The following is a 27,817-nucleotide window of genomic DNA, read 5'->3' on the forward strand; positions in this document are numbered from 1 at the left end:
CCAATCCAGGAAGTGTGGGTTCAATCCCTAGGTAAGGAGGATCCCCTGGAGAAAGAAATGGCCACCCACTCTGGTACTCTTGTCTGGGAAATCCCATGCAGAGAAGCCTGGCAGGCTACAGTCCATGGGGTCACAAAAGAGTTGGACATGACTTAACAACTAAACAACAATGTTGATCTGAGATCTTTTCACTACTTACTGTGTTTACTGCAGGCCCTGAGCACTGCCTTTGTTGCACCCCTTGTTCATGAAAGACATAATATTGTTAAGATGGTGGTAATCTCTGAACTATTCTATATATGGATATTCTATATGGATATCCATTTTATATATGGATATTCTATATATGGAAAGTGTATCCTCCTTCATATAGAGTTTATGAATACTTAGTTTTGTTGTTGGTGGTTAGTATTAATGCTTAAATATTCAGTTTACTTCATTGCTTTGTTGAAGCTCTTTGGGCATTTTCTTTCAGTTGTGAAAAGTTTTTGATTATTAGCTCATTCCCTTTACTTGCAATGTCTGTTCAAGTTTCACTTTCCTCTTGATGCAGATTCAGTAGTTTTTGTCTAAGACTCTTATGTCATCTAGGTTATCTTAGTTCATTGACATAAGGTTCATAGTATTCCTTTAAAATCCTTTGTATTTCTATAAGGTCAGTGATGATGTCCCCTCTTTTATTCCTGATTTTGTTCATTTAAGTCTTTTTTCTCTTTTTCACTCTATCTAAATGTGCATAAATTTTAATTCATCTCTTCAAAGAATCAACTTTTAGTTTCATCGATTTCCTATATTGTTCTTATTTCATTTTTTTCTGCTCTAATTTTTATTTTCCTTCCTCCTGCTTGCTGTGATTTAATTTGCTCTTCCAAGTTTTATAAGGTTTGTTTTTAATATAGGCATTTATGAATATAAATTTCCTTTAAACAAGGGTTTAGTTTATCTCATAAATTTGGTAATATTTTCATTTTTATTGATCTCAAAATATTTCTTAATTTCCTTGTGATTTCTTCTTTTAGCCATTGTTTAGAAGCATATTGCTTAGTTTCCACATCATATTTTCCTTTGTTACTGATTTCTGATTCCATCCACTGTGGTGGAAGGATGTATTTTGTATAATTTCAAGCCTTTTAAATTTAAGATCATGTCTTATGACCTAATTTTTGTCTGTCAACATCTCTCTGCATTTGAAATAAACATATATTCTTGTGTTCAGTGGAGTGTTCTATAGATATTTGGTCCGGTTGGTTTGGGCTTCCCAGGTGGTGCTAGTGGTGAAGAACCCACCTGCCAATGAAGGACAGTAAGAGACATGGATTTGATCCCTAGTTTGGGAAGATCCCCCTGACGGAATGTATGGCAACCCACTCCAGTATTCTTGTCCGGAGAATTCCATTGACAGATGAACCGGGAGGGCTACAGTCCATAGTGTTGCATAAAAGTCAGACACAACTGAAGTGACTTAGCATGTATGCATGCATGCTGGTTGGTTTATAGAACTTTTTAACTCTTCTATATCCTTGTTGATCTCAAGTCTAGTTGTTTATCCTTACTTAAGCTTTATCTTTCTTTTCCTCAAATTGGAAAATCTCAACTGACCAATCTTCAAACTGACTGATTCTTTATTCTACCAGCTCAATTCTGCTATTGAGTATTTTTATCATTTTTTTCATTTTAGTGATTGTGCTATGATATCCATAATCTGTTTTTAAAATAATATTTCTCTGCTTAATTGATATTCTCTATTTGTTGAGGCCCAAAAGTTTCTTGAAGGAAAGACTGCACTGGAACTAAGTGAATATTTGCGAATGTACATCTTGCTACCATGGTCCTTTATACTTTCCAACAATAAGTGTTAATAGAGATGAAGGCCCTAGCTACTACGTACCCCCATCCAGGGTATTATCAGTAAGGGCTTGTAGTCCAAATTTGATTCCAACACCAGGAACATAGGCATCACCTGGGAGCTGGTTAGAAATGCAAAATCTCAAGTCCCACTCCAGATTCCCAAATCAAGCTGAATTTTAACAAGGTTGGGCTTCCCTGGTAGCTCAGCTGGTAAAGAATCTGCCTGCAATGAGAGAGACCTGGGTTTGATCCCTGGAGAAGGGAAAGGTTGCCCACTCCAGTATTCTGGCCTGGAGAATTCCATGGACTGTATAGTCCATGGGGTTGCAGAGAATCAAACATGACTGAGTGACTTTCACTTTCACCTCCCACACACATGTACATTAAGAGTTTGAAAAGCAGTGGGCCAAAGGTCCTGGAACCCACCACATTTTCAGAGCCTCCAAGGTATACCAGTATTTAGAATAGCAACTTTGCATTTATTTGCATGACTCTGATAAATGTCCATCTTCCTCTCTAGACTGAAACTCCACAAGGGCGTTGTACCTCAGAGCCAGGCACATAGTAAGTGCTGTAAAATCTGTCAAATAAATCAATGAACTAGACTCTGAGACCTTATACTCATTTGCTTCTTCCAACCTCAAATACTTTAGGAAGAGGTTTTACTTCTAACATATTTGGAAAACTTCAGTTTTCTCAGATCTCCTAGAAATGATTAGGAAGGATCTCTGAGATGAGGAAAAAATTCTGAAATAAGGAAGCTGCAGTTTTTCATTACCTTTTGCTTAAAGTATATATTTATACAAAATTTGTGCTTCCTAGCCACTAAGGGTTCTCTGAGTACTGGAAAGGAAGAAGCCATTAATATATTCTCTATAATAATTCTGTAGGACTAATTTTTGATCTTTAGATTTGTTTGTCCATCAGGAAAGTTTGTTGGAATAGGAGTAAAATGTTACAAATTAACCAAATCAACAGTTTTTAAAAAAAAGGCTTATAATTCACATATATATATATCTTTATCTTCCTTTATATAAAGATTTAAGACATGTTTAGAAGTAAGTGAGACATGAGAGAACATAACTAAAGCAATTTGCTGAGGTATGACATGTTATAGTGATTTTCCAATCTTTCTTAGAAGGCATAATAATGTGGTAATATCTTTCAACTAGAAAATTATTCACAACCTTAAAGTTGAGAGTTATATTTCATTCAGTGGCAATTTTTAGGACTGCAAGCCTGGGAGGCAGCATCTCAAGTAATCCTGAAAGAACTGCCCCAAGAAGGCAAGGGGAGGAGCCAGATTATATAGAAGTCTTGCAATAAAGGACAGGTAGTCTGAACTTCAAGATTATTGTTAAAGAAAACTAGATATCTCAAGTTAAGGAATTTAGCACCTTTTTTGTATGGGAAGATGCAAAAGTCTGGGCTCAGTGAAATCATTCCTTTGATATGCAACTCAGCTCGCTGGGGCTTCAATTCCTGGGTTGGGAAGATCCCCTGGAGAAGGGAAAAGCTACCTGCTTCAATATTCTGGCCTGGAGAATTCCATGAACTGTATGGTCCATGGGATTGCAAAGAGTCGGACAAGACTGAGCAACTTTCACTTCACTTCCCTTCCCTGGGGCCAGTATCCTGTGTTTTCACATCTGAGTTTCCTCAGGGCTCACCATGGGGAGTGGCTACAGACTAATGGCTGCTGGATGGCAGGTATTCTTTCCTTTCTCAGCTCTGTTTCTCAGGGCTCAGCAGCTCAGGTTGGAGGGCTGCAATTGCTGATGACTGTGACATCCTCTGTTTACTGATATGGCAATATCTTATTTATCATTTTTGTTCCCAATATTCCTGGTATTAAAGTGGTTCTACTATAGATGGCATTTGTGAAAACTCAAATTACCTTGATAATTCTTCCAGTTTAGAAAAAAGAAAACTCCAAGACAATTGGTATTATTAACAGTGTTTTTATTTACAAAGAATTATTTTTATTTGGCTGTTTGGAAAACCACTAACATTTTTCACTTTTAGAAAACATTAAATAATAAACAAGATGTTATACAGTACTTTGGATAACTTCTTCCATCAGTGTAGTGCAATGTATTATTGGCACCTAAAAGTGAAATTTTCTATTTTCCCCTTTCATCTCCAGTTGTGCAGTTATATGACCAAAAAGGAAATGAATCATTAAAAATGGATCTAAAGCTGTATTTCCTGGCCCCTAACTCAAAGGCTTACTGATTTATATTCCCCCTCCAGCCTTGCCTCCACCAAGTTAAATGATGAAAGATTCTGTAGTCCTATTGTTCCAAAAACAATACCATTTTGTGGGGCTTGGAGATTCCAAATGGTAAGAGACACTTATGCTATTAGGTGAAGGAAAGGTCCTGGCAGTGGTGTTGGGCATGACACTCTTTTTCAGTAGTCAGGTGAAGTTGTCACACACATTGCAGGGAGATTGCACCAGATAAAAATCTCTCTCAGCTAATGTTCTTAGCTATAGTCTCTTTAAAATTTTGAAATATCATCCATTAAGCAAGTAAAAGGGTTATAACTTTACTAAGAGAAAAAATGCACACCACCACATTAGGATGTCACTGAGATACTAAAATATCTGCCCATCACTCTTGGAATAAATAGATTTTACATTTTTTCTTTTTTGTTTTTGTAACACTTCTAGGCTTGCCGTAAAGAGAGAGACCTTTTCATGAGCTCAGCGCTGTGGCTTTCCCCCTTTTGATTCCTCTCTATTTGGAGGCCAAGAGGGAAATAGCTCAGTTAGACCGTAGCCTAGTCCATGTTACTTAGGCCTGGAAATTTTCATTACATAGTAATACAATCAAGATATCTTTGGAGAGATTCTGTAATCTGTTACTCTACCTTGAGGTAAGAACACTTTTAACCATCTTAAATTAATAGAAAAGAATGTTATCAAATTTTTTTTTTAAGTCTCAAATTCACACACTTTTAAAAACAAAAGATTCTAATTTAACAACTGTCCCTGCCAGGAAATGCTCCCTCACACTCCAGTCTAAGCCTGTTTCCTCTTGTTCTATTCTTAGTGCATGTGGAGAGCAGCTGGTCACCATCCTCTCTGTACCAACCCTTTATATACTTGAAAACCAGCAATGGTTTGCCCCTCAGTCTTCTCTTCTCCATGCTGAATAATCCCAGTTCCTTTAACTTTTCATCATAGATCTTTTTTTCCAACCCTTTAATCATCTTTGTGATTCCTGGCAAAAACAGCAGAAAATATTTTGATTACTTAATCAGAAATGAAAGCCTCAGGAATAAGTTGCCTTTTAAAAGTTCTGTATGTATATTTTTAAACCTAAAAGTAAACTTTGCAGGGAGGAAATGTAGTTGTGGGCTCACTGATCTTAGAATTCCAATCTTGTCCTGTTGCCCTAGTGTGTGTATGAATCCCATTCCAGCACATCCAACGCCTCAAAGCATGAAATTTGCCTCCTATCCTTTCCTGACACAACAGCACATAGATCATGTTCTAGACCTGCCTAAATTTATACTTGTTTAAAAATTAGTATGAAAATCTTTCAATGGAGCTTCCCCCATGCTTCCAAACACCCAGCTTCCACAAACAGAACCTTTTCTTCAAAACAACCCGAACTTTCATAAAGCTGCTTACAGATTGCCAGAAAGAACCATGTTGTTGTGGTAAAAGCTGTTGGTTTTCAAGTGTAACCTGAAACAGTGAGGGTTTTATATGTTAACCTCAGTTTCCTGTCTATTACTGAATGGTCTACTGTCCTTTGTAGTGATCAAACTCAATGCCATTAAATTCACCTCCCTATGACCACAACCTGACACCTCTTCCAATTTTCTCTTGCTGCCAATATAAGGTCATGGAACTGGATGCCATTCCACCGTGTATTTTTTAACTCAAGAGATCACAAGCTGCCTTTCCCTTGCAACTAGAGTCTGTAACTATTAGGAACACGTAACTACTTAATACCAATAACACATTTACACAAAATACAATACTACTAACGAGGGATTATGTGCCCACTTTACATAATTGTCTTTAGAAGAAAAATACAGTTAACAAGAATAAATGCATCTTGATATGTTATACACCCTTCTTTTACAAAGAGAATGGCAGTGAAAGAGTTCAGGTCAGACAAGAACTATCAATACCAAGTGGAGAGGAGAAACCAAATATCACAAGCACACTGTACAACACATCTTAGGGGAAGTCAATACTACTCGTGGTACAACACTGAAGAGATAACAGAATGGCCATTTGCACAGATTTCTTTTGAAACCTTCTCCCATAATTTGCTACAAGAAACACCTTGCAACCAGGATGAAGGATGGTATAGGTCACACACGCCGAAGGCCTTCTTAAGAGACACAGCATGAAAGGTTAACACCCAAAAACGACTTTGGACACGTCTACAGATTCCCCCCTGTATTTCAAGGAGGGTGTCACTGTTCATTGGGATTGCACAAAAAAAAGCAGGCCAGCAAGCTGTGGGTCACCAACCAGACTTTCCTGACCCACTCTTTTCCTAGGCCTGATAAGGGAGGAGAGGACAGGAGGTGAAGGTTGGAAAAAGAGGAGGGAGCAACACAGGGGCTCATTGCTAGTTCTGGAGTTGCTCACGTTCTTCAGGGCAGTGGCCTTTTTTCAAGCTCACATCATCCAATCCAATCTCCCCAGTGTGACCATGCCTTTTTTCACCTTTGAAGATGACCTAGAGAGAGAACGCACACACGGGTCAAGCCTCCTATGCCCCTTTCCAACGTCTGCTCATTTACCAAAATAAAGGCAACCTTTTCCCCCAAAACTAAAGAGTAAACTTAACAGAAGGAAAGACTAGAACAGAGTTGCCAGTGTCACTGAGGCTTGCCTTTGTCATCAGTAGACTGTTGTTCATCAGATCACCTTACCCAGAATCAGTTCCTCTTTGAAAAGTCATTCTAAACAATCGACTAGTTCCATTTAGGAATGATCAAGAAGTGGAGACTTTGCCAAAGATTACCAAGGTCAGAAGAAAAGAGTGGGGTGGAATATAATGGTGTAGAAATTAGGAGCCAAAGATCTGAAAGATCACAATCATGCAGCCTTATTTAGATGTTTTCTAAGTTTTGTTGCTTAAAATGGAGTAGAATCAAACATCCTAATGCAATCACAGCCTTGTTCACTTATGTAAAGACCAAAGTCTTTCCTGCATTTTATATTCTGTAGAGCATCCTTGCTCCTTTTAAAACAGAAACCTATGTTAGGGTGTGAAACAACTTTTTTTAATCTCCAAACAATGTAAATATTAAGAGAAATTTTCAGAAAAATAGTAAAAACCAATTCTCTGATAAAAGCTGTATTCATGGACTCCATCCTTTCTTTTTAAAGCAGTTTCTAGAAACTATACCTCAAGGTATAGATGCAGAATCTCCTAGTAACAATTTTTATAAGTATTGCCGTAAAGACGACACATTTCCGAAATACATTCACTATTTCAGTGGGGTGTTATAGATCTTTTATTGTCACCTATAACTTGGCTACTTCAGATAAAATTTATATATTCAATTGAAGCTTTCCCCACATCCTGTCCTGAATAGAATAATACTTTCCAAACATATTGTTCTGGTTCCCACCCAAGGCTGCTTAACTATGATCTCTGAGCCAAAGGTGGGGGGGGGGGGGGGAAAGACTTAAAAGAAACATTAAAAAAATAACCCACTTTAGAGTAGCTCATGGTGGTCACAGTTTGACGTATAAGGAGTTTGAGGAAAAGGAAAAAGCAGGTTAAGCCCACTGCACCCCCCACCTTTTGAAGTTTTTGTTAACTTTTTTTAACTTTTGCAACTCCTACTAAATTTTTTTTTCATTACAAGTAGGGGCAGTTCGCCAGGGTCGGGGAGAGGCGGTGATCAGAGGTGGCCGTGAAGAACAGGTATGAAGGAGCACGGGGTTAAAGAAAGCAGGCAAGAGGCAGGGTCGCCAGGCCCGGAAAAGGCAACAGCCTCGGGCCTGAATTCAGGAAGAGCGGAGGAGGCGTCCACTGCAGACCCCCAGTGCTCCTCTGCCAGGAAAGCCTGCCCGGTTCTGCCTCCCTGGCGGGTCTACTTACGCTCTTGATGTCGGCCCCTCGCAGGGTGATGTGCGTTTGCCTCCAGCCATGGCCACCATTTCTTCCCCACAGGGCTGCTCCGTGGGCAGCGTGTTTCCTCACAAACACCTGGAGCGTGCCGGAGTGCAGCCCCGTCACCTTGTGCCTGAACGACAGGCACAGGTCCCCTGCGTGCAGGAGGTGGCCGAGGGGGAGCAGCAGGCGGGCGGCCCTCCCCAGCGGGCCTTGGGCTGCTGAGACCGCCAGATACTGTCCACCTGCAGGGGAAGAGCAGGGCCGTGTGTGCGCATGCGCTCGGCTGTCTGCGGGCACCGGGCGGCGGCTGGCGCTTCACTTCTGTCCTAAGCCCCAGGCTGTGCCAGTCATTCGTAAAGAACTGCAGGCTTTTGAAGGAGGGAAAACAGGACTTATCTCTACGACTGTCTTAAATTCTGTGGTTTTTTGTTAACAGAGAACACTTTGCTCATGAGGGGTACAGATTATGCCAAGGACAGCCAATTGTTAGTAATCCTAATGCTATAAATGTTTCCAGTTAGATATGATCAGACACACACAGGCAAACACACACTCACCACCTCTTGATCCACGTGCATCTACTGCCTGGCTGGTGTGGTGGTTGACTTAAGCTGCCAGGGAGAATTTTCTAGGTGGATTTTCTACTTCCCGGCAGTAGAGCCGATAGTGATTTAAAGGGACACTTGATCTGATCATTCTCACTTCTCCCCACTTAAAAAAAATCTCTCAAGGGAGAAGGATCATTTACAAATGAGTTCGCTGTGCTTCTCATACCTGACCTCAAGAAGATGCAGAAGTGTTCTGGAAACCTGCCACATCTTCCCAGAGCATCAGTATTACTTGGAGGTAAATAGTTTAAAACATGTTTATGTGAAAACAAATCCATAATGATACAATTAATATATACGATTTCTATTATGTATACATGAATACAAAATGTTAATAAAATCTTTCCCTTTGGAAAGGTCACTTTGATGATCTAGGATCCTCAGGGCTACAGCGTTTGCTTCCCCCTATTGTTAGAGGAACTGCAATGAAGGGGGAAAGATCTGAGCAGCAGTGATGTGGGAGGGGGTGCTGCTTCTCAGGACAGGGACAGCTGCAAGGCATATTTTGAAACTCAGTCCATGTACACATGACATTCCCCTCAGGCTGTTTTATTGCAACCAATTGAAAAACACACTGATGTCTCGACACTGACTTATCCATAGGAAGAATGTGGCTGCAAAGCTGAACCATGTGTGTCTGTTTTGGTAGAAACCCCACTTACATTTCATTGGAAATGATTTCTTAACACAAACTGTACAAGACATGACAAGGTCTGGGATGTTATTCTGCAAGTGACTTCTCCTCTACCAAGTCCCCTCTGGGTCTCTAAAGACCCAAAGAAGTGACCTGTATGTACCTGTGGTGCACCATGCTCTGTGCAAGTGCTCCATGGGGAGCATCTCATTCAGCCTGCTAACACGCCCTCGAGGTGAACACCTCTTAGCTTCTGCATCTGCAAACAAGCCTGAGGTTCTGAGAGGTGGTCACCCAAGGTGTCATCCAGTCACTGTGTAGCTGAGTAAGTTTTAGTTCAAAACTGTCTGAATACCTGTTCAGCATGGGAATCACTGGTCTCCACATTTCCCTCCTCCAGGAGACTGTGTCATAACCAAATTCTCCCCTAAACCCCGTTACATTCCTAGTACATGGTAGGCGTTTAATGCCATTTGTTGAATTAATGATGTTCCAAGAATACAGCAAAAAACAAGAGAAATAAGTTCCTTAGTCATGTACTTGACTCACCAAAAACAAACACAATTTTTTGTACTCCTTCCGCCTCTGTCTTCCCCAAATGAATCCAAACAATATTTTGAGCCAAAATATTTAGATGGATTTAGAGTGTCTCTGTTAGTCAGCTTTTTGAATCATCACAGGTATTTTGGTTAAGACAAAGATACAAGGTTATTACAGTTAATCTGTAATATTTAAGAAAACAAGGATTATCTTAAGTCCCTGTGGAATGGACACTAATATCACCATACCAGACTCTGTCCGCAAACAAGACAACCTAACAAAAACCAAGGAATCCTATGAAGAGGCAAATAATCCTTTTATATAGATACTTAAAATTCTATTAATGAGGTTATAATAGCTCTCCCCCGATAGGGCTACTCTGTGGCCACTAAGAGTTTTTTATTTTGTTTTTTAACCACAAAGAATTTTTTTCCTTTTTAATAAGTGGAGCTATTACAAATTTAGAATGGCAGTGAAGGCAAAAGTTGATTGAGCATTCCAAACAAACTCCCTATTAAATATTTTCACTTCTGATTCCAAAATACTGGTTTAAATATAAAATTACATTATTTTTCATGGATTCAATTTGAGGCATCACAGTATCTAAAGGTAGTTTTGGTCAATAATAGATGCCAGATATACAGGTGATAAAATTTTAATTTCAAATAGATAGGAAATGATATCTGTACAAGGTTACTCACTACAGCATTGTCTGACTTGGAAACAGCTGAAACATCCCTCAGTGGACAGCCGCTTAAATCCGTTTAAGGCGTAATGGAGTAACCACCACTAACAAGAGTGAGGGTGCCCTGTATGTGCTGACACAGAACAGTCTTCCGCAGCAACAGCTAATACTATTCTAATGGTAACTCTGGGCCAGGGACTGCTTTAAATGCTTTACATATGTTTAGCAGACACTACTGAAGTGACTTAACTTGCTCAAGATCAAAGCTAGTAAGTGGTGGTGCCAGGTTACAGCCCAGGCTTTCTGGCTTCAAAGTCCACACTCATGTCAACTCTTAAGATAACATCGTTAAGTGGAAGAAGCAAGGTACAGAAGAGGGGGCTGTTGTGTGGAAAAATGTCTCTCTGGAAAGGTAACCAAGAAACTGGCTGCATCTGGGATCCAGGGTTAGGGAGGGAGTTTTTCTTTTCCTGTTTTCATGTATTTCAAAATAATGTTTCTTAATGCTACAGTAGACATACTTGTACATACATGCTAGCATATAATTTTATACTTAAATGAATTCCCTGTAGCTCTCAGTAGCAGGCTGAGTCAGCTGCCCTTAACTTGATCCCCAGAGATTAGGGTTCCAGGAAAAGGGTCCCAAGTTTAGCCTTGACACTAGAGGAGAAGAACGTGTATTCAGGGTCACAGCTACAAGTCTATAGCACAACATCACATCTGTCAGGAGCACACACTCCCTAGAGGATGGATTAATTTCACTAAATCACAATTAAGTTCAAGACTGAATGTGATAATAAAATCTAATGAGCACTGGGAAGGCAGATAATAAATGCACTTATTTTGCAGCTATTTCTGAAAGTTGTAAGTTTGTTTAATTAAGGTTTGTCTTAGAGATATTAGTATCTAAGAATATTTGTAAATCTGGATCTTGCATAAGAAATACACAACATAAAAATCAGTCATAACTGCAGAAATCCAAACATGTTCCCTTACAAATGGTATAATCTAGATAGAAGCAAACAGTTTGGGAATTAGAATAATACACAAAAGTGATTAATTAAATTGCTTATAGTCTTTTTCTGGCCTTAGCATGTGATATATGCACAACCTCACCTGGACGTCCTAGAAAAAAAGTAGGCTCAGAAAGTAAGCTTCAATAGTATTTATCATCTGAGTGTGTTAGAATCTGTATATGGTTAGAATTTCCCAATAGGTGCTAAAAAAAACCCACCTGCAATTATGCCCTGACATATAAGCTGTATCATATTTGGTCTTCTAACCACCTCTTCTAACTCTGTCATCTTTGGTCTTCCCATCCATTTTCCAAGATAGAACTCTGCTCTCTGATCTTGGATGACCTGGGATGTTCCATTCATGTTCAGAGGCTCCCAGGGCTCTAATCCAACCCTTGTCCAATTCTCAAAACAACACCTTGTCAAGTGTCGCCCAGTCCACACAGTCTCCACTGACAGCCCCCTGATCTCTCTTTAGACAGCTCTAACTATGGGCAAGCTCTGACAGTGAGCAAAAGTCAGCCACCCTGTAAGTTTTTAACCTACTGATCCAAGTTCTTATCCCCTTGCGGTCACAGAACAACTGAGATAGATGTTGCCAGTCATGTACTGAAAAGCTACCCTGTTCCATTATTTCTACTCCAGACTAAACATTCTGGGTTCCTGGGTTTCTCACCTGTTTTTCTATAAGCTTTGAGATACCTTTCCATCAAGGTCATACTCTTCCGAGTCACTGACAATTACCTCTCTTCTCTGGTAAAACCAAAGTGTATTTTCCATTCTAGGAAAAAATACCTATTTCTATGGAAATGACCCAACTTTCTGGCAGCAGTGACACAGGGTTCACTCACATTGATTTTATCCATTAAAACTCTAAGTCTTTCACGCTTAATGCTAAGTCACATCTTTCCACTCCCACAGCCGTGTGGGTGGTTCAAGAGCTACACTATGGATTCATCCCCAGGAGATGCTGTCTCTTAAGTGTGGCCCACTGGTCTAATCTTTGGAGGCTGTTTGTGTCGGCACACACAGTTGCTTTCTCCCTTGGCTTTAAGTTATCCACAGATTGGTTAGTATGCCTTCAACATCCACTTCATCCAAGTTCTTGGCAGAAACCTGGAGCAACCCCAGAAAAGCATCTTTGAGGGGCCAGAGCCAATGAGCAGAAGCTATCTAATTACCCAGGCAGCCACCATTCCTTTCCACTTGTTCTGTGTTATCACAGCCAAAGGACCATTTCAGACCTTTTTCTACCATTCTAACTGCCAATCCTCTTTTCATTTTTCTCCTGGAGGGCAAGTGGATTTGGAGGGGGTGAGGCAGGTCACAGCAAATTTAAACAATTTACATATGTGATGAATAATAAAAACTGTTGAAAAGTACTAAATTGGTTCTAAAAGACAGTATTTAAATTCCAAAAAGTCAAATATTTTACACAGACTGTTTACAGACAAGTGCAATGAATTCTGAGTTGTGAATTACTCTCCCCAGTGTACCTTACCTAAAACAGTTCTTCATTATGGTCATAAGCATTATTCACCATTTTATCACACCGGGTTGCTAAAGATCCTTCCTTCTGTAGCACACTACCCCGGGTCAGTGGTCACTCAAATCTCCAGGCCTGAGATGTGCTAATGAGATCATGCACACAATCCCAGGACAGGGAGGCCAGGCTGGATGGGGAAACTCTCAGTAATACTGCAGGGGTTGTGGGCACTGAACTGCTGAGGCTGCTGCACGGGCAGGATGGAGAGGCCTGGATGGGAAGTCTGTTCTTTAGCTCTGTAGCCTTAGGAAACTGATGTAACCTCTGGGCCTTTGTGAAATAAAAACATTACTTCCACAGGGTAGATAAGAGGATTAAATAAAACTGAGATGATGAATGAGTCAGGATTATAGTAGATATCAAATACATGTTGATTTCTCCCTTATTCACAGTTATCTCTGACATTAATAATGATGTCATCTGTCTCAGAGCTAACCTTCAATTAATGAGAATGAGAGAGAGGGTACTGGTATGTGTGTGTGTGTGAGACTAAAAATCATTTTACAGTTAAATCTAAAAACCCCTCTGAATTTATTGGGTACTTATTTTTAAAGTGAAAGTGTTAGTCGTTCAGTTGTGTCTGACTCTGTGTGATCCCATGGATGGTAACCCGCCAGGCTCGTCTGTCCATGGAATTCCCCAGGCAATCTTCCCAATCCAGGGACTGAACCCGGGTCTCCCACATTGCAGGCAGATTCTTTACCATCTGAACCACCAGGGAATTTTTTAAAAGCTTACCTCAAGTTTCATTTTTTAAATATCTCTAACATTTCAGTCTTAGGGGATCTATTGAATATATTTTTGCCCCAAACGTTTAATAACTTGCTACTCAAAATGTACATGAGGGATGAACCTGAAAAGTATCCCCAGGAAGTGTGAGAAATGCATGAAGACCTACATTTTAACAAGGCCTCCCACGGATTTGTGTGCACATTGACCAGTGAGAAGAGCAGGTTTTAATGCAGCGTACCCTCAAGCTAACCTTTACATGTTCTGTGCGCTCTCTCTCTCTATTACTGGGAGAGTACTGAGGAACTAGGCTTTTAAAGCAAGTAACTTCCCCCCCGCCCCATGATTTGCATCTTTCATTCCTGAGTCTAGAATTAAGAGCATAAAAAGGAAAAAAAAGAAACCAAACTTCTCACCCTTCCATTAAGTTTGACTCGCCCATAAAAGATTAACTACTAAAGGGAGGGGGGAAAACCAACAACAATATGTAGCTTTGTTTCCTGAAACAAGACGACAAAACATGTAATTTCTGAAACTTCAGATTCGTAGGACATGTGTAATTTAAAAGTCTTAATTTTCCAAGGGTCTATATTTGCATTTACCTTTCCAATAACATTCTCTTGTGGAATAAGTGGTGGTAATTTATAACTAATTTCTCCAGCATCCAAATTAGACTGAAAATTAGATTGTGAGAGAGATTCACAACTTCACAGAAATTTCCACTGTTTCCTTCTACTATTATCTTAAAAGACATAATCAAGAAAACAACCAGGGACTATATGATAGCTGCTATACCGTGATATTATTTTTATACTTGGGAAGGGGTCACTACACATAACTTTATACTTTAGAATGAGCCTACATGTTTTATATTTGTGCCAAGCTGTTTTGAGAGAAATTAGCTGGCCTTTTAATGAATTCCTTGTCTACTTATAATTCTAATTGCTAGCTAACAAATTCAGTTCACCTAAAAAAAATGGAAGATGAATGCTGAATACACTTTCTTTTCTATTAAGTAAACACAGAGCTATGTTACAGTACTCTTGATTAGCAGAACTGAGGTCCTCAGATAGGATCCAGCTGAAATGTGTACTGGGGTTAGACGAATGGTTTTACCTGCTGGATCCCTCACTGGTTCCCAGTGCACGTCACTGTCTTTCTCCCGGATCCATCCACAAAGCCCATGGTCAAAATTACAACTGTGGATCAGAACACCTGCAAGGAAATTACCAGAGAGATGAGTGGACCACAAACCCAAGGGCTAACAACAACAAAAGCCTTGTGAACTAGAAGTATCTGTCCAAGTGTTCTCTCCTGTCCACATTTAAATGTCCCACCAGAAGGTCTGCCCATGAGATCAAAAGGAAGTCACATGAATCCTTTCTCAGCACAATTGTGCTTCAGTGCTCAGCTGTAGAAATAGAACACACCATTGCTGCCAAATTATGACCTTGTTACCTCATCACTTATAAAATATGACTTCCTCCTCAGCTTAATGCTGCTTCAAGATTTTTTTAAAAGAAGATAATGATGATTCACTGTTTTTGCTCAACTGATCTAACTACAGGGGAAACCAAGTGGTAAAAAAAAAAAATGTACCATTTTCTCAGATGTAACCAAACAATCTATAATTTAAAAGCTGCTTTACTTAAAGCTGATTGATGTTGTAAAGCAGAAACTAAAACATTGTAAAGCAATTATCCTCCAATTTTTTTTAAAAAAATGTTTTTTTAATGAAATAGAGGGACATAGTGTCATTATAACAGTACTGAGAATATAGGGATCTACCTGGATCATCCTTTGCTTCATCGTCTGCACTGACTCCTCTTTCAATTTCAAATATTTCAAACAAGTCATTTGAAGGCTGCCGTGGAACTGCAATAGAGAGGCATTTTGTTCAGTTTCAATGAGGCATTGACACAGAGGCGTTACCTTTAACACGGGGGAAAGACGTAGGTTTTACACTCATCTGGAAACTCCAAAATATTTCATCACAGTTCACATGAGGATTCATGAAGCTTGTTCTGGAGCGATCTTATAACATTTATCTGGGTACAATTTTAATAAATGGGTTTCAAAAGCTTCTAAAATTCACCATAAAATACATTAAAAAGTATCCAGAAAATACATTTTAAAACAGCTACCAATTTCTAGAAAAATAGCTCTCTGAAATTGTAAAATTAGTCTATGAAAGATACATTATGGATTCTAAGGCTGTTTTAATGGGGGGGTGGGGTGAGGAATGCCTGTAATTGCAGCGAATGGTTTAACTTTCTAACCAAAGCATGAACTCATCTCCAGTGAACTCAGCATCTGCTATGGGCTTCAGGGTTTAAGCAGGTTCCCCGGCTCCTTTCAGATCAAATCCAAACTCCTTAGCACGGTGTTCACAATCCACCCCCTAAAACACACAGTACTGCCCAAACATGCTGTCCTGTTCACCTCTCTGACCCCCTGCCCAGTCTGGGATGCTCTCTTCCTGCTAATTAACCAGTCTAACCTCCCCTCTCTGTTACCAAAAAAAATATTTTTTTAGTTGCTCAGGCGTATCTGACTCTTTGCGACCCCATGGACTGTAGCCTGCCTGGCTCCTCTGTCCATGGGATTCTCCAGGCAAGATCTCTGTTCAAAGCTCAGCATAAATACCACTGGCCGGGTGGAAACTAATGTCCCGAGTGAATTCAACTCTTCCCCCCTGTACTCTGACGTCTCATATTTACACGCTATTCCACTCTTCCCTAAAGAACTGCAGTCATTTACACACATGTGCGTCTCTCCCTCTGCTGGCTTCTGAAGTCCTGGAGGGCATCAACCGTGTCTTATTCAAGTGGCATTTCCAGGGCTGAATCTAGTGACAGGCATTCAGTAAGTGTTTACTGAGCGAATGGGAAGATCTTGTCAGAAGCCCATGTACACTTTAAAAATGGATTCCTATCCATTTATTTACTTCTTCAATGTACATCTAATTGCCACACATATGCCAAGCCCTGGGCGAGGTCGCAAGGAGACAGAGTGCATAAGAGCAAGAAGGACGTGGCCCCCTCGGGGCCTGCATCTAATGGGAGAGGCAAGTTTCAAACGTAGAATTTAGGACCCTACAACTCCCAATTCTAATGAATACTAGCACAGAAAAGCACCAGATGATATCAGGGAGAGTAGCTGGGTTGGGAGTGGGTAGTGTGAGAGAATGTTGGTGGTAGTGGAGGGGATTCTTGGCCCAAGACCAGGGAATCCTCCCTTTATTTGGCCAGGACTTAAATTAATTAGCTCTATTTTTATAAGGCAGGGAGTAAAGATGTAGAACACCATGGAACAGACATCAGTCAAAAGGGTTCTTTTTCAATAATGTTCCAATGATTTTTAGCAATAATTTTTAAAATTAAGTAACACACCCATAATATTTGCCCTGATTTTTTTAGCTTACAGCTTTTGAAGTTTTTCTTTTCTATTTTTTTTGCAAAAGTCTAAACACTGAAGCCCTTCCTTATCCACTCCCCCACTCACATATACCCATCTAAAATACAGCCTCGGATGGATGGAAGAAGAGAGGCTACTTAATGGACAAGATCTTGGGACAAACTGATCACAGGTGCCCCTGGGGCGGCCATTTTACACCCAAATGACTGACAGCAAAGTCGACCAATTCCAGCTTTCCTTTCCTCATCTGGGGTCTGAGAGGATCCGCCTCTCATGACTAGAAATATTACAGGGTTGTAGGCACATTTCATTTTCTCATGACATAGAGAAAGTGTTTTTTTTTAAAAAAAAAAAAAAAAAACGAAATCTATAGAACAATCACTTTTTTGTTCCCTTCTCTTATTACAGCTTATACAAATCATCTCTGGACTGGAATAGCTCAAATTTTACACTACCACATTTTAAGGGCGTTATGAAGGTTTATCAGCCCCCGTTTCTCTAAATGAAGGCCATCAAATGGTAAGGTAGAGTCTTGGCGCAGAGGGGGAGGACAGGACGCAGGTTTCCCGGTACAAGGGCCTGTTTTATCACAGAGGTCCTCTCTGAACAAACACTGTTCAGTCTGAGACGGAAAGAAGATGGAACCTTCCAAGCTAAAAGCAAAGTGCTAGAGATGGGGAAGAGGGAGTGTTTAAGGCGGTGAGTACAAGGAAGGTGCTCGGGAGTATGAGAGGAAGGAATTCACAGTGTCTGGAGGATGCTCAGAAATGAAGAAAGTGGGAGGGATAGAGGTTAAAAGTAAGGGAGGAGACCACACGTTTGGAAAACAGCCACTCAGAGAATTACTCATCTAACAACTCTCGAAGTGCCAGATGGTTCATTAGTATTTTAGGCACTTGGTTTCCAAGAACCATTTAATTTAGCAGTGGATGGTCATGCCCACCTTCATTGCAATTCACCGGGAAGTATGCCAAAGAATTTAGACCTAAAATGCTCAGCAGCTATTAGTACTTACAATTTTGTGTGCTGCAGTCTGGCTCTGTTAAATTATTCAACGAATCCTCCTTCCTTGCACACACCAGTATGGACTGGTAAGGGTGTCCCACTGAAGTGTCAAGAGAAGGTTCACTACCCACTCCCTGGTATATTTTACACTTTATATAAAAATTTAAATGAAATGATTTCCATTATGTACAAGAAAAACAAATGAACAAAGAGAAAAACAGACTAGAAAGAAGAGTGATGAGATATACACTCCCATGCTTCACACTTACTCGGTCAATTAATATATGACCAAGGAACCAAGAATTGACAGTGTGGAAAGAACAGTTTCCTCAATAAAAAAACTGTTGGGAAAACTGGATGGCCAGATGCAAAAAAAAAAAAAAAGTGAAACTGGCTCATTATCACACACACAAAATGACAGAATGGGTTAAAGACTCCCCGGGGAACAGAGGGCTGACCAAAGACAGATGCATGAACATCTCTGAGGAGCTGCTTACACTACGACCCGCAGGAGGAGTTCCTGTGAGCTGGCGCCCTGGAGACTGGACAGGTGTGAACGTGAACCTCATTCCAGGGGCAGAGCTCATGGGAAGGCAGTGCCCCAAATAAAGCTAGAGGTGCAGGCAGACTCTGCGGGCCCTTTTACACCACTGCGAAGACTGTAGACTTCATTCTGGCTGAGACTGAAGTCTTGGAGATTGTAACGGAGGATCGGGTACAGATCAAGCACAGCCAAGATCAGGTACAGCATGCTGGCTGGAGCATCGAGGATGAACAGGGGGGCTTGGCTCTCAAAGGGCAGTTAGGACCACAGTTAACACCGACCAAAGAATGTTTTCATACACTCTTTAGATGATTTCCTAAAACCTTCTCTTCCATTAGTCAAGGTTGCATCCACCAAAACCTACTTCTTATAATCTTATGAATTAAAGAGAAGGAGCAGGTACTGAAGCAAGCAGCCGGCCGGATAAAATGTGGTTGGATGGGGCTCAGGGGCCCAGGATGTTCCTGATGGCTGGGGGACACTCGGCCCTGAAGCCTGGGAGAAGAACTGGCCACACAGGTAAGCAAAAACCTTCTTAAAGGAACCCTGCCCTAGGGTGTTCTATTAAGTATATTTTCCTTAGGGATAACAGTATTAATATATAACCTGTTTTCATAAATGAGGTTTCCCCAAGAGTCAACTGAATATTTTTACCAAAGAACATTAAAAGTAAGCACAGTGACATATATACACTACTATGTATAAGTGTTAGTTGCCTGGTCGTGTCTGACTCTTTGTGACCCCATGGACTGTGGTCCATCCGGCTCCTCTGTCCTTGGAATTCTCCAGGCAAGAATACTGGAGTGGGTTGCCACTTCCTCCTCCAGGGGATCTTCCCAACCCAGGGACTGCATCTGGGTCTCCCGCATTGCAGGCAGACTCTTTACCAACTGAGCCACCAGGAAAGACCCTAAAGCCTATGTATAAAATAGATAACTAATGCGAATCTACTACATAGCACAGAGAACTCTGCTCAATTTTCAGTGGTTACCTAAATGGGAAGGAAACCCAAGAAAGAGATATATGTACACACACAGCTGATTCACTTTGCTATATAGCAGAAACTAATCCAACACTGTAAAGCAAGTAAACTCCAATCGAAAAAAAGAAAAGGTAAGCCCAGTGAAGTAAATGTAAATATTATGCCGCACACTTACTACCAGACTTCTTCCAAAGAGTAACTACTATAGCAGAATGTAAGCACAATTTATTAAAGGTAGGTTTACAAATTCTGTTTCTGTTCCAGGGTGGCTCCCATGACATTACCCAGGCCAGTTCTGGCATTTGTTGTAGGACTAGAAGATTAAAGATAACACTGTCTTAAATTCTTTCTATACTTAGGGGTTTAGTTCATCTGGAGAAAATGGTACATGTGTAACTTCCCTAATAATCTGAAGGCTCTTTCTTGTGGCAAAGTGGGGATGAATGACAAGGGTTTTAAGAGGCTATCTCTCTGCTTCCCTCCTCTTTTCTCTTCTGCCCTCCTTTCCCCTGCCCCCTTCTTCCTTCTCCAGATGAACATACACAGGACAGCTTTAAATCACCAGAGGGAATCAAATAAAAAGATTAGAAAAGAGATTCTGAAATTTCATTAACTACCTTAGAGAAAATTCTCAGTCATCTACTGATCACTAACAAAACGCAAAGGATTGCTAAGCCCCACTGTGCCAAAGATTTCACTGTGTGGGAAAAATCCCCAGAGTTCAAAAGACACCTTTGGGCTGACAGTAAAGAATAGAACTGGGAAAAATTAAATCTCTAGTGAAAGGTAGGAGCATAGACACAGCTAACAATAATCAGCCCCATTTTTGTAACACCCCTATTTCTCTTCTAATAAGATTTCGGGATGACTTGAAGCACTTGCCTAGAGCCACACCAGGAGAAGAGAATGTCTAAGAGATGGCTTTTCTCTAAGTGTGACCATAAGGGTGATGACTCATCTTTTCTAGGTCAGAGATCACTGGACAAGGAATGTGGAGGCAAAGAACAAGGAAGAAAGGAGGAGTGGGAGGCGAAAGACAGCATCTCAGACTCCTTGCGTTTCATCCCCACTCTGTTATCTCTGAAGATCCCTTGGTTTTACCACCAGAAACGTTCTGTCCCTTTGCTTTCTTATAAGCCAAAGGAAGTTAGAAGGTGAGGACTGAGTCTGCCTTGGAACAGACCACAGGTGGTACCACTGCCGACTGTTTGACTGCTGCTGCCTGGGTGAGTGTAGCACCGATACCCGGGGTGACACGGAAGCCCACCTACTGTGAGGGACAGGCCTTGATGCCCGTGGGACCAATGGATCACTTTAAAGGAAAAGGGAAAGCTTTTATTTCTGATATTTAGAAGACCCATCATATAAGTTTTCCACCTAGATAGATTCATCTCTGCAAAGGCTGTCATCACTATTTGCTCAGTAAAGAAGTTGAGGTGATACTGTCTCTGTTTTAACATTACCACTGTTCAATTAGGTACCATAAATACCTAAAAAAATAAAACAGGATATTCCAATTATTTGGTCATAAGTAAAGTAATGTAACATGATAAAAAGCATCAGAAAAATATAAACTCAAAACTAGAACACAAAATAAGGCTGTGTTTTTATAAGTTAAGTGGGAAATGTTTTCATTACCATGTAAATGAATTCAACAATATCAATAGAAGTGGTACAGCTTTTGGGTATTGAGTTCTTATTGTACGCCAAACACTATGGTAGAGTTTTACAAGCACTCTCTGACCTGATTTTCACAACCGCCCAATGAAGCAGATACTGTTCTTATCCCCACTTACAGATAAGGAAACCAAGGCACAGCAAGATTTTGTAACATGCTGCAAAACGTGCACCCCAATGTTCATCGCAGCACTGTTTATAATAGCCAGGACATGGAAGCAACCTAGATGCCCATCAGCAAATGGATGGATAAGGAAGCTGTGGTACATATACCATGGAATATTACTCAGCCATAAAAAAGAATTCACTTGAATCAGTTCTAATGAGATGGATGAAACTGGAGCCCATTATACAGAGTAAAGTAAGCCAGAAAGATAAAGACCATTACAGTATATTAACGCATATATATGGAATTTAGAAAGATGGTAATGATAACCCTATATGCAAAACAGAAAAAGAGACACAGATGTACAGAACAGACTTTTGGACTCTGTGGGAGAAGGCAAGGGTGGGATGTTTCAAGAGAACAGCATCGAAACATGTATATTATCAAGGGTGAAACAGATCACCAGCCCAGGTTGGATGCATGAGACAAGTGCTCGGGACTGGTGCACTGGGAAGACTCAGAGGGATCGGGTGGGGAGGGGGGATGGGGAATACATGTAAATCCATGGCTGATTCATGTCAATGTATGGCAAAAAACCACTACAATATTGTAAAGTAATTAGCCTCCAACTAATAAAAATAAATGGGGAAAACAAAACATGCTGCAAATCGCAGAGTGGCTGAGAGCATAGTATTTTTCATTACAACTCTAAATGTGCACAGCAACGCCACAAAAAAACTGATCTCTGACTTTGGTCATGTTCACCAAGAACTCAATTTATACCTTTCAGAGAGAGCTATTTTTTTTTTTGACAGCCATCACAGGATCCAATTAAAATATAAATAAAATGCCTTGAAAACTTTCAGAATTCGCAGCACTCGAACCTGACCTTCAAGCCGTCCTTCAAAACATTTGCTGAAATTTCATCTTCAGGGAGATGCCAGGCATCTTCCCAGGGTCTCTCTAGGCCTTACGGTCTACTAGAAAGCAAACTAGTTTGAAGACCTTTTCACCCCTCAGCAGAAACAATCTTTTTACTCATCACCACACAGAATCAGAAAAGAGATCATATTTCCATGACTATGGAGCAATGTGATCACACCAGTCACAGACTCTGTAAAATCCGTAAAAGGGAAAAGAGAGAAAGAACTTGTGGACAGGAAGCAGCCAAGCAGCAATCATTAAAGTGCAAAGAACTCTGTCTTACTGGTGGTGCTTGGAATTTCAACACACAGTCATGATCTAGAATATTACAGCAACAATGAGTCTAGTTTTCTGATATGGACACTCTTAAAAGCCCCTGATACATATTGCATTATATTCCATAATCTTTATTCTGCAGCACTTTCCTTCTTGATATGGCCCAGATGTTGTATGCTATGTTTTAGGCACAAGTGTTAAATTTTAAACAACCCATGTGTGCATGCTCTGTCGCTCAGTCATGTCCAAATCTTTGCAACTCCATGGACTGTAGCCTACCAGGCTCCTCTCTCCATGGGCTTCTCCAGGCAAGTAGACTGGAATGGGTTGCCATGCCCTCCTCCAGGGATCTTCCAGACCCCGGGATAAAACCTGAATCTCCTGCACTGCAGCTGGAACAACCCACAGCTGGCTTTGTCTCCATTCAAGGCATGTTCTGCTGTATTGAGTTGTCATTGTGTTTTAGGGAGCCCTACTCTTTGGTAAAGAACTTGCCTGCAATGCAGGAGACCTGGGTTTGATTCTTGGGTCAGGAAGATCCCCTGAAGAAGGAAATGGCAACCTCCTCCAGTATTCTTGCCTGGAGAATCCCATGGACAGAGGAGCCTGGCAGGCTGCAGTCCATGGGGCGCAAGAGTTGGACATGACTTAGTGACTAAAACACCACTCTTCAGCACAGTCGGCAGATCAGCAGTGTTCCTTACTTGTGAGCTTGTGAAACATGCAGAATCTCATATCCTCACCTAGACCCACTGAATCAAAGTTTTCATTTTTAACACAGTCTCTCTGATTTATACACACACTGAAGACTGAGACGTGCCTCCCCAGAAAGTCCAATTTAGTTAATGTGTGGATTAGGATTCGACATCTTAAATAAGTACCCTAAGTTATTCTGGTTCAACTGGGCTTCTGATAACACTCAGAAAAATCGTCTTCCTGATCCCAGTGCTATTATATTCCTTGCAGAGCTTTCTAGCTAAAACTGGACAAATCTGACATGCTCAATTATAAAGAAATTTTAAAAGGTTAAAAATAGAAGTTAACCAAACTTTGACTGAGTTGGTAAAAACCAGCAAGTTCTAATAAAGTTAACATGATTCACCATCAGCATTCCCTGGGGTACTTTTTCAAAACACAAAACTCTCTTGCTGGGAGAGTGGGATTCTACAGAAGTCAATGAAGGACAGGGAAGCCTGGCATGCTTGGGGTCGGTTGCAAAGAGTTGCACACGACTCAGCGACTGAACAGCAACCACCACCCTCTCCTAAGGAATGACTGTTATAATAAATTACTGTGATCAGTGACAGTGGGAATGGGAAGATTAAAAATCACTGCATGAGGATAACAAAAAGACAATGAAAATCACCCCAAACATCAACAACTGGATAGATCGATGGTTACTATTTTGGTCTTTTTTTTCTTCCAGACTTTTGTATTCATCCAGACATAGGAAGATGTGTATTTTATACCTAACTGGGATCAAATGGTATACCCAGTTCTATATATTCTCTTTCACTTAACATTTTTATAAAATAAGTACTTTTCCAAGTCAGTGAACATTTTTTAGAAAAAGATATCAATGCATAATATTTCACTGTATTTCTAGACCGGAATTGCATTTTGCCCTAACGTCTTTTACTTTGGGTTCTATATAGCGTTTTTCTTTTTTTCTCTGCTCTGGGATACCTCCTACCTGCTCTGATACCAGATTTTTGTCTTTGGTGTTCACTTGGTCTTCAACCTTTTAGCAATCCCCTGCAGCATACCTCTGGTATCCAGGCAGGCAGCCCACCAGTTAAATCTGCCATTCTTGCTCTAAGTCTGCCCAGTAATTTTCTGTCCTCCCTACACCCCCTTACTACATCACCACCAGGCTCTTTGAGTCCAAGATCGACCCACTGGTTTCAGAAACCATGCAAATGAGGGCTAATGGGAGAGGGCTATTGGGTGTGTGGTCTCTGTAAGTCTTAGTTCAACCAAGCCTGATCTGAAGTGGGCTATAATGAACTCTGATCCCAAGAGTTAAATAATCCCATGGTTAAATCCATTTGGGAAATGATGCACATTATATGCCTCTCCAAGAGATTCACAATGACCACTAGCATATTGTAAAGTCCTACACTTAACAAACCTATTTAAGTTGACTAAACCTGCAGGCTTACTCAGTTGCTCAGTCACGTCTGACTCTTTGTGACCCCACGGACTGTAGCCCACCAGGCTCCTCTGTCCATGGGATTTCCCAAGCAACAATACTGGAATGGCTTGCCATTTCCTCCTCCAGGGGATCTTCTCAACCCAGAGATGGAACCTGAATCTTTTGTGTCCTACATTGGCAGGCAGGTTCTTCACCACTGTGTCACCTGGGAAGCCCTGACTAAACATCAATTCAGTCGCTCAGTCGTGTCCGACTCTTTGCGGCCCCATGAATCGCAGCACGCCAGGCCTCCCTGTCCATCACAAACTCCCGGAGTTTACTCAAACTCATGCCCATCGAGTCAGTGATGCCATCCAGCCATCTCATCCTCTGTCGTCCCCTTCTCCTCCTGTCCCCAATCCCTCCCAGCATCAGGGTCTTTTCCAATGAGTCAACTCTTCACATGAGGTGGCCAAAGTATTGGAGTTTCAGCCTCAGCATCAGTCCTTCCAATGAACACCCAGGACTCTCCTTCAGGATGGACTGGTTGGATCTCCTTGCAGTCCAAGGGACTCTCAAGAGTCTTCTCCAACACCACAGTTCAAAAGCGTCAATTTTTCGGCGCTCAGCTTTTTTCACAGTCCAACTCTCACATCCATACATGACCACTGGAAAAACCATAGCCTTGACTAGATGGACCTTTGTTGTCAAAGTAATGTCTCTGCTTTTTAATATGCTATCTAGGTTGGTCATAACTTTCCTTCCAAGGAGTAAGCGTCTTTTAATATCATGGCTGCAGTCACCATCTGCAGTGATTTTGGAGCCCCCAAAAATAAAGTCTGACACTGTTTCCACTGTCTCCCCATCTATTTCCCATGAGGTGATGGGACCAGATGCCATGATCTAAACAGAGGATCTCAATTTACTCAGCCTCAGAACTTTTTTAGGTATACACTTGCCTAATATCCCAGAAAACTAATGCTTTGTGAAACACACTTTGAAAAGCATCTGTCTGTCCCATTAGTGGAGGGTTTTTCATGCTGTATCAGGTAACTTTGAAGGTGAAAGTGTTAGCCCCTCAGTCATGTTCGACTCTTTGAGACCCCATAGACTGTAGCTCACCAGGCTCCTCTGTCCATGGGATCCTCCAGGCAAGAATACTGGAGTGGGTTGCCATTTCCTTCTCCAGGGGATCTTCCCAACCCAGGGATTGAACTCAGATCTCCTGCATTGCAAGCAGATTCTTTACCATCTGAGCCACCAGGGAAGCCCATCAAGTAACTTCAGTGTTGCTTAAATCACGCTAGGGTTAGTCCTGCAAATATATCTGGTTATAATTCTGTTCACACAATCTGAAAAACCTAGGGTTCCTCACATTGAAATTTTTAAAAAACACATGCTTAATATTCCAAATCACACATAAAAGTTATTGTCTTGATCACATATTTAAATACTCCCCATCACAGTCATTCCTATAAAATACAGCAATCTTTTACATTTCACAGTATTTAATAATTCACAAACATTTTTACTTGTATTATGTTTGATCCCTGAAGCACTCTATGAGTATGTTAAATACCACTGCCATTTAACAGATGAGAACATTCAGGTAGAAAACAGTAATCTGTTCAAAGTCACTGAACTCATACATAATGGAGATGAGAATCAAAACTGTATCTTCTGATTCAATGTAGTCTATCCTCAACAGTAGCTAAAAATCTCTCATTCTCATATGCCTCAGTCTTATATTCTTTTCCAATGTCTTTTGACTGTTTTTCAACATCATGTTTAAAAATTTAGAAGTATATTAGATTTAGTTTTCCAGGGAATGTTTTATTTTAAAAGCTACACTAAGCTTCATCAGCCTAAGAGAATGATCATAAGTCTGAAATAAATTAGATTATTTGAGGATAGACTATAAGAATCAATAGTCTATTGAATAGTTGAGAAATAGTTTAATCCAATACAAAAATCCATTTCACTTCATTCAACAAATATTTTTGAGAGCCTACTATGTACCAGGCATTATACGACCTACCTAAGGGGAAAACACCCGGTGAGTAAATACTTGCCCATAAATCTGCACTATAACATACCTGGCAACCAAGGGGAAAGATTTAGATTAGAAGAACATGTTTTAAAAATTCCCCTTATAACCAGCTCAGATCTGACTGTTATGTATCTTTGAACCCTGTGTTTTAAGACAGACTGTGGAAGCAAAGAATGTTTAAAGGACAAGGCAAAAAGATTGCGAAATAGGTTAAAAAGTTGTATTTCTAAGAAAAGATTTATGAGCAGGAATTGCTGTTCATAAAAGAAGAAACTGTTCACAAGAAAACAGTTGTGTAACTTCCTAAGATGGGGTCTGGAGACAATGATCATTGAGGGCTGTGTCCATCAGCTCTCAAGACCTGACAATATTGAAGAGGTATAAACTATGGGTTACAGTTTTTTTCTTCTTTGGTTTCCTTTTAGAATATCTTTATAGTCTTTTCTTGGGGGACAATACATACCTACCCATGCATACACACCTGAACATTTCATATTATAAAGAAAAGTTCTGTTTAACCACCTCTTCCCTCAAACATATGTATCTTTCAATGTAAAGAAAAGTACAGTTGAAGTAAGGGGCTATTTGGAGACTGCGCAACAGTGTCTGTAACTAACATCACCTGAAAATTCATGAAATGAGGAGAGCCAAAGTCTGTTCTCAGACCAGTGGAAAATAAGGATGGCTTAAGAAATTATGAACTTAGGCAAACTCCAGGAGATAGTGAGGGACAGAGAGGCCAGATATGCTGCGGTCTATGAGGCTGCAAAGAGTCAGACACAATTTAGTGACTAAACAACAACAACAGCAAGAAATTATTATGCCAGAAATGAAGAAAATATCCCATGAATAAATGGTGTTCAACTAAAATAGTGCTAAGGTTCCTCTGTTTTCACAATGAATTGAATCCCAGTTGTTTGTTCTGAATTAAAATCTTAGAACCGCTCCCTTACTTGGAATATATGCTATAGTCTCCAGACAGCAAATTAAGAAGC

General features: G+C 40.5%; 1 protein-coding gene across 4 annotated transcripts in view; it reads right to left on the reverse strand.

Annotated features, from left to right (window-relative positions):
* Positions 1–3,793: 3,793 nt before the first annotated feature.
* The window catches only part of NPNT (nephronectin), a 76,027-nt gene continuing 52,003 nt past the window's right edge, over positions 3,794–27,817 (reverse strand). For 3 of the 4 annotated variants that reach the window (XM_065907301.1, XM_065907298.1, XM_065907299.1), the window contains 5 exons: positions 15,496–15,582; positions 14,824–14,922; positions 7,935–8,191; positions 6,467–6,557; positions 3,794–5,075 (listed from right to left, as the gene is read on the reverse strand). In XM_065907301.1, the coding sequence (XP_065763373.1) occupies positions 4,831–5,075; positions 6,467–6,557; positions 7,935–8,191; positions 14,824–14,922; positions 15,496–15,582 (779 nt within the window). In that variant the 3' untranslated portion in view covers positions 3,794–4,830. The remainder of the gene's footprint in view (positions 5,076–6,466; positions 6,558–7,934; positions 8,192–14,823; positions 14,923–15,495; positions 15,583–27,817) is intronic. The other variant, XM_065907300.1, reaches the window with a different exon arrangement.

This window comes from Muntiacus reevesi, chromosome 16 (assembly GCF_963930625.1).
Source record: "Muntiacus reevesi chromosome 16, mMunRee1.1, whole genome shotgun sequence".
Taxonomy (NCBI): Eukaryota; Metazoa; Chordata; class Mammalia; order Artiodactyla; family Cervidae; genus Muntiacus; species Muntiacus reevesi.